Below are 7,498 nucleotides of genomic sequence, written 5' to 3' on the forward strand. Positions count from 1 at the left end.
TTCCTGCTGCAGCTGGAAAAAAAAATCACCTTTGATAATTACATAGGTGGCTGAACTGCAGTGAACACAACTAGGTCAGGAGATACTCCAAAGCAGGTCTGTCCTGGGGCTGTTGAGGGCTGAAGCGTGCAGATTGCAGCGGTGCAAGTAGCAGCTGGCTCTGAAGCTGCAGAAGATAAGCTTTATGTGGTATTTGGAAGTTGGTGTTGGATCTCCTGTGCTTAAAGTGCCTGTTTCCATTCACAGATGATATAATTCCATCTGAGAGCAGCTCCCTGTCCGATACAACCACCTACGACGATGGTATGTTGCTTATCTTTTTCTTCTATGAAGTGTGAAGGCATTCCTTGTATTTACTGTCTTTTTCCCTACTATTTTGGTGGCTTTTGATGACAAGTACTTATAGCAGAGGGAAAAAGAGCTTTATCAGGAATGTCCTTCCTCCTAATGGGTTAGTTATTGAAAGTTTCTGCTCTGATTTTATGCTGAGTCATCTGTAAGGAAGTTGGTTGGTTTTAACACAACCAACCTGCAAGCTGAGAGCACTGTAGATGTCAAATACGTCATCCCGAGGACCTGGCCAGAGGTGGATGAGCGGCTGGAGGACGTAGGAGCTGGGACGATTTGCCCAGCCCTCCTGTCCTCATAGCTACTATAAAACTTAGAAAAAGTAGAATAGTCAGAGGTATTAACGATCTGTTTACGTGTACGTTACCTAGGGAGCTTGCCCGGGTATGGTGTTTGCTCAGCTTACTCATTTCTCACACACACCCACAGAGACACACACATTCACGCCCTGTTCCACAAGGTGGAAACGACTTGGCTTGCCTCTCCCTTAAACTGGATAATCATCATTTGGGGACAAACATTATCTAAATTATTACTCACTTTTCAGTTAGGGCCTGATTCTGATCTCACTTTGTCCCAGTTTTAGACTTGTACAACTCATCTGGTGCTTTAAAATGGAGTTTACACCTGATTCCTGCTTGTACAAGTAGGAGTGGAGCCAGGGCTTTGGCTTGTGAACATGTTCTCTGTGATGCTCGTCCTACATTTGTATGTGTTAGTTGGAGTTTCCTGTTGGCTCTGATGGGACCTGGTTTGTGCTCTAAGCAAAGTGAGAACAAGGATCACACCAGCGTCTTCCTAGTTGCCTTCAGCCAAATGTGTCTGTCAGCTGTCTTTGCTCATTCCATCCCTTTTGAAGTCAGTCCCTTTCAGGTTGTATTTCAAAACTAATTCCTAAAACGTCATTTCCAAGAAAGAGCTGGAAGGGACAGGAGAGGAACTGGCTTTTGCAGAGGCTGAGCTTGCCTGCTGGGCTCTGGGAGGGAGCGCAACGCAAACAGGTGTTTTCCCAAGGAAATTCCACTTTGATCTGGCACAGCCCCAAGCTGAGTGTAATCTTCGCAGGAGTCGGCGCCACTGAGATCTGCACGAGCCTCTGCGATGTTCACGTGGAGGAGAACTCGATGCGGGCAGGAGAGCCTTTCTAGATTCACAGCTTCTGTTGCTGTCTCTGTACACAGATTTGCATACGGAGAAAAATATTAAGGATTTTGCTAACGAAATACGTATTCCTTTCCAACAGTCAGTGAATCGCTTCCTGTGCCAGCACAGCGACCCAGCTCTGCACAGCTTTCTCCAAGGCTTCCTCCACCAAAGTCCCTCGGGGTGGAGAGAATTCACCTCAGAAAGTCATCCATAAATGAGCAGCTCTTGGAAACCAGACACTCCAGGTAGGGCACACCGCGCTGCCTCGCCGGTGTGAGCGCTGCCTCGGCCCTGCCAAGACTCCTGTTACTGCAGGCACTCCAGCGGAGCCTGCAGCCTCCATGCCTCTCTGCAGTTGCTGGATTTGGTGGTGGGAGCTAAGTTTCTGTTTAGTAACAAGTGTGTGTAAGTAGTTGTCACGGTCTCTGAAATTGTAGGGTAATGTAGTCTTTGAAGAGGTTCAAGACGGGTGAGAAATTTAATAGCAAGGGCTGTGTTTGAGGAATTGCTCATGCCCACCAGTACTGTCACCACCTTTGTCTCCATTTCTGTGGGTTTTTTTCAGTATTAATTAAACAACTTGTAGTTTTCCTGGTGACTGTGCTTACTGGCTTCAAATAACACCAGGCCATACCCATCCCTCCTGATGGTAGCAGAATTTCAGCAAACTGTACAGAATTTGTACAAGTCCTGATGGACAATTTCTCCATGTCAGAGCACAGTTACTGGGATTGAACCAGCTATCGTTAGTGCCAGCTGCAGTGTCTGGCTGAGGTTCCTGTATGCGTCCATGGGGTTTGGGCACTTCCTGAGCTAGAAGCACAGCTCCTGGAGCACATCGACAGCAGTAGCTCTGCTGATGGCTTTGTCGTTGTGTTGCATGGGTCTGATGTGGTGCTAGTTGATCTCATTGTAAGGATTCCCACTGATCTTCATGTTTCTTGGACTGTGAATTGTGTGAGCAGGCTGTTGAAGACACCCTTTAAAATGTTTTAAAGCTTTGGGCAATGTCATGTCTTTGCGTTTTTTTTCTCGTCTGTCCCTGAAGCTAAGCAGAAGGCTCTTCCACGTGAAGTGTGGAAGCTGAATTACAGCCATGCGTAACCACTTAGCTGTAATGTGCTTCATCTTAAAACACCATTCATTTGCTTCCGTTACCTGCTCTGTCTCTTCTGCTTCATACTTTTGTCCTTTGGCAGCAGCTCTTCCTACCAGCCATCCTGCAAGGACCTCCCTTGAGCCACAAGAAGGGGTTGAATTTCCCTTGCTGTTTAACAGTTCTGTTCTTACACAGGAAGCACAGCCAGTTTTGCCCTTACCTGCTTTTTCTGCCTTTCGTTTTGTTTTCTCAAGACTTAGGGTGCGTGTATTCTATGTGCTGTGACTTGCATGGTTGAACCTAACTGAGATTGTCCTCTTCATTACAGGGACCCGCTTTCAACTCACAGCAGTCCTTACCGAACCCTGGAGCGGCCGCCCCAGCCCCATGGTGGCAGAAGCATGCCTACCACCCCGGTGCTCACTCGCAATGCCTACAGCAGCAGCCACTTACAGTAAGCAGGCTTTGGTTTTAGGGCAAGGTCCCTCTTAGCAGCAGCAGAATAAAAGCAAATGGCGCTAAGAAGGCAAAGGGTCCTTTGTGCAGCTTTCCATGCAGCAGGGTAAGGTTTCCAAGTCTTCTCTGGATGCTGGAGGCACAAGTTTAACATCAGCCACTGTCTTCTGGCACAGGCTTGCCACCAGCTCTGTGAGGTGCAAGTGAGAGGGTTTATGTGAGCAGAAACCTTGGCTGGGCAGAGCACAACACACACAAATGGGTAGCTGCAAAATTAGGTGCGAGCTGGAAGCTGGCGCCCAAGTGTTGCCTGTTGGTCACGAAAGGGTCGTTTCCAGATAGGCGCCTACAGAGTTTCAACAGGTACTGCTCATTCGGAAGCTTCTGTAAAATACCTGTAAGATAGCCAGAATTTATTTTGCATTTCCTTTGTGGCCTCGTTTTCTAACAAAGTGAGGTTTATGCAGTAGTATTGTGTTTTGACTGGGGAGGCAGCGTGCCTGACTTGCCCGTGCGTGCTCCCCCCCAGCTCTGTGTGTACGCTTGTGTGTGACTGTTTTTAACCAACCAACATCTCTGGTGTCGTAGGCCAGATATCTCCCCGCACCATTGCCGGCAGCGCAGCGGAAGTCTGGAATCCCAAACCCACCTGCTGTCCGAGACGCCTGCTGACAAGGCAGCCTTCACCCTCTCGAAGTCCCAGCGGAGCAGCAGCACAGAGATCCTTGATGACGGATCATCCTACACCAGCCAGTCCAGTGCAGAATATTACTGCGTGACACCTACTCCCAATCCGTATTACACTACTCAGACACTCGACAACAGGACCAGGGGTCGAAGACGGTCAAAGAAACAAAACATTTCTGCAAGTTCAGGAAGTATGCCCAATCTTGCCCAGAAGGATGTCCGCAATGGTGTCTACCACAAAAGTCAGGAGCAGCCTTCCTCGAGTTACTATATTTCTGGATATCCCCCATACACCGAATCGGATGTTTATTACAATGGAGGATATGTTTATGAGAGCGATACGGAGGGACAGTACAGCGTCAATCCTTCCTATCGCTCATCGGCACATTACGGATATGACCGTTACAGGGAATTCAGGGCTTACCCTGAGGATGAAGTGGACAGAGTACCGCACAACCCATACGCAACCCTGCGGCTTCCAAGGAAGCAAGTTGCTAAAACGGAGCATATAACCAAAAACATTCACAAGGCCTTAGTAGCAGAGCATCTCCGTGGTTGGTACCAGCGTGCCTCAGGTCAGAAGGAACAGGGTCATAGCCTGCAGGCAGGCTTTGAGTCGGACAGAGGATCTCAAAGGAGTTTGGGCTTTGCTGGCCTGCAGGTGCCGTGCTCTCCCAGCAGTCGGGTGTCGTCTTTCTCTTCGGGTAACGTCTGATTTCTTCTGTGCTGATTGGTTTTGTAAGTCCCTGCTGTGCATCAAACTCTGCCCTGTCCGCTGCCCCAGGGAAGTCAGCAGAGTAGAAGCAAGGCCAGAGCTCTGTCTGAGGTAGATGAAGGAACTGAGTAGGATCTTGTTCCGTGCTTGGGAGGAAAGACTTGCTTGTTGCCTTCTCCTGTGGGTAAAACTGCCTCTCTCCCCTGGAAGTGCAGTCGTCCAGAGAAGCACAAAGAGCCGTGCAGGTTTCAGACAGGCAATATGCAAAACTTAATGCCATGTGAATGCAGTTGCCAAAATACAGTACGATGTGCATCACTGAATAGGTCAGAAAGTCTCGTTAAAGAGATGCTGTAGCTCCAAACCCCCCCTGCCCAGTGCTTTCCTCCCCGCAGGCTTTAAATCACAGTTTGTTTGCATTGTCTGCTTGTGTCTCCTGCAGAAGTTCTGTGGAGATCACCAGTGAGAATTGTCTCATTTGTCTCGGCTGATTTAGCTGGAGAAAGAGCTAATTTGCTGTAATTTTTTTTTAATTCCAGCATCTTCCGCAAACACCGCTGGGAACTGGCGAAACCCGCTTGCACTGGGGCTTTCGGACTACGAGACGTTGTCTCATTCCTCTTACGCCAGCTGTTACGGGAATGTTTATGGCAACCTTCCTTTGCAGAGCAGGTGAGTAGAGTACAGCGAGATTTTCTGCTCTTCCTCCTGCATTTCACAGGCTGTTAAAACTTTTGAGAAAATCAGCTTGATTTCAAAGGGCCAGGATAAAGAGTAGTGAGCAAATCGTCTCTGTGAGAGCAAGTCTTCTCCGTGTGGAGCAGGTCAGCTGCACCACCACTAACTGTACCACCGACGCTCAGGGAAGGGGGGAGCAGTCGTAGCGAAGGATGAACTCGGCTGTTTCACAGCCTCTTCCTCTGGCGGATGCTGGATCTTGCACTCCCTGGTTGCTGCGATGCTCGGAGCAGTGTGCTGGGCAGAGAACCTGCTGAGCCCAGTTCCCCTCACCCGCTGTGACAGGAGATCGCTCCTGCATCCCATCAGCAGTCCGGCAGGACCCAGTCCTGTTGTGCCTGCTAAACTTTTGGAAACACAAGGAAAGGAAACGCCTCTCTTCAGCCTCCTCTCTTGAGTGCTGGCATTTAAAGGTGGTGGCATCTCGCTTGGCAGAGCTTAACCTGGGCACCAGCTGGGATGTGCTGCTGCTTGCAGAGCCACCCTGCTCGTGGGGGCTCTCTGAGGACTGCAGGGAGCCCTCGGTCTGCTCTGTCCCTGCAGAAATCCCTGCAGCTCTCTCGCTGCTTCTACGTGGGGTTTTTGGTCTCTTCCCCCTGCTGTCACATGCCAGCTGTTACCAGTGAGGACAGAGACCTGCTGTCCGGGGGAATGGCTCTGCCCCCACAAGTGCCATCATGTTTTAGTACGCTTACGCTGAGCATAGTCAGCCCTCGTAAGTCCCCACACTTGTGCCTTTTGCAGTTTGCACTTGCTGCCAGGCTGACTTGTGTGAAACTGCTGAATTTTTAATTTTGTTTGTTTTAAAAGAAATGAAAGTGTAAGAAAATATATAAAAGCTTCTGCTAGAACCTTTTTTTTTTTCAGCTAAATGCCATGGGCTTTTTTTATTGCAGTGATTTGAAAGGTCTACAGTTACTATGTTTAAAAATACATTTTTTACCAACTTCCTATAATTGGGCTTTGAAAACTCCGCATCTTTTGGCAGCTTTGTCTAAATGAGCTTTATTAGCTATTAATTTTTCCGTGTTCTGAACCACTTCTCTGATCATTCATCTGTTTTATTTTCTCTATGAATGTGATTATGGCAAACAAGCAATCAATATGCCCTGCAGCCCTGACAATTCTGAGCAGCTGAGATGCTGTCGCACACCTTTTTACTAATTCCAGCATGAGAACTGGGTTCGTGTTCGTATCCAAATTACGCTGGAGTGAACTCACAACCAGCGTTACTGCAAGCCCAAGGGAGCTGCGTGAGTTTGTGCAGCACTTGGGGGTCTGGGGAAGACCCTCGGTGATCCCTGATGCTGTCTCTCTTGCAGAGCGTACGCAGAGACGAGCCAGCTGGGTGATGACGACGGGAGTCGGTTGGAAGAAGACCTGCACAGCAACGAGCAGAGGTTATTCTGGCATGAGGATTCAAAGCCTGGGACACTCGTGTAGTGCAGCCCCCCATTCGTACCCTTGCGTGCCTTGCACAGAACGCTGTGACTCCGAGGCAGATCTCGGGTGGGACTTCCCAAGGAAGCAGGCTGTTTTGCTGGGAAAGAATTCAGCATTAAGAGGGACTGTAGCAAAATGACACAAATCTTAACCACGGATGGCGTTTCTCTCTGAATCCAGATAGCCTACATGAGCAAGAGCAAGCCACAGGTTAATCTATGATGAGATGCAGCACTTGGTTGAAGTATTTATATTTAACAAGCACTTTTTGGGAAGGTGGGAAGGTCTTGAAGGCAAACCTCGGAGAGAAAAAAAAAAATGTGAAAAGGAGACTCTTCCAGAAAAACCAGGAGTTCTAGGAGCACAATTCTGATGACTGAAAGAAGAAATGAAAATTTATTCTGCCGCGGCTTATGACGACCTGGAAGGACTTTCATAAGCTTACGAAGGATAGATACTGTGTGAGTGAGGCAAAGGGTGACTTAATCAGTATTGGAACACTACTTGAAGGAAGGCTGGGGGGTTTTTTTGTTGTTGTTACGGAGGTTTGGATGAGTTTATCCGTTTTTTAGGGTGTCATTAAGAGTGTTTGTAGCACCACAAGCAGGTTTCGGAGAGAAAAGAATTTGCTGACACAACGTGTTGTGTAAAACTACAGACAGTTGTGGATTTTGGAAACAGGAGCAGTAAACTTGGGACTCTCTTTTCCATGACAAAGTGTAATTAATGACCTTTCCATGGTACCACTTCACTGTGTGGAGGAGTAGGCAGATTTTCACGGTGGCTGCACAGCGTTCATCGGGTGACAATTCCATTTTGCTCTGCCACAGCGAACCGAGGATCTGCGGTGGGCAGCTCCAGTGATC

At 48.4% G+C, this 7,498-nt stretch overlaps 1 protein-coding gene across 1 annotated transcript in view; it reads left to right on the top strand.

Moving 5' to 3' along the window:
* FRMD4B (FERM domain containing 4B) overlaps window positions 1-6,681 on the top strand; it is a gene marked incomplete at its 5' end in the record, with an annotated part of 14,116 nt that extends 7,435 nt beyond the window's left edge. Inside the window, 6 exons of the mRNA XM_010141597.1 lie at window positions 247-303; window positions 1,592-1,739; window positions 2,922-3,047; window positions 3,638-4,440; window positions 4,991-5,123; window positions 6,512-6,681. Of these exons, the coding sequence (XP_010139899.1) occupies window positions 247-303; window positions 1,592-1,739; window positions 2,922-3,047; window positions 3,638-4,440; window positions 4,991-5,123; window positions 6,512-6,632 (1,388 nt within the window). The remainder of the gene's footprint in view (window positions 1-246; window positions 304-1,591; window positions 1,740-2,921; window positions 3,048-3,637; window positions 4,441-4,990; window positions 5,124-6,511) is intronic.
* Between the last annotated feature and the right edge of the window lie 817 nt (window positions 6,682-7,498).

The sequence above is a fragment of the Buceros rhinoceros genome, unplaced genomic scaffold (genome assembly GCF_000710305.1).
Source record: "Buceros rhinoceros silvestris isolate BGI_N320 unplaced genomic scaffold, ASM71030v1 scaffold22258, whole genome shotgun sequence".
Taxonomy (NCBI): Eukaryota; Metazoa; Chordata; class Aves; order Bucerotiformes; family Bucerotidae; genus Buceros; species Buceros rhinoceros.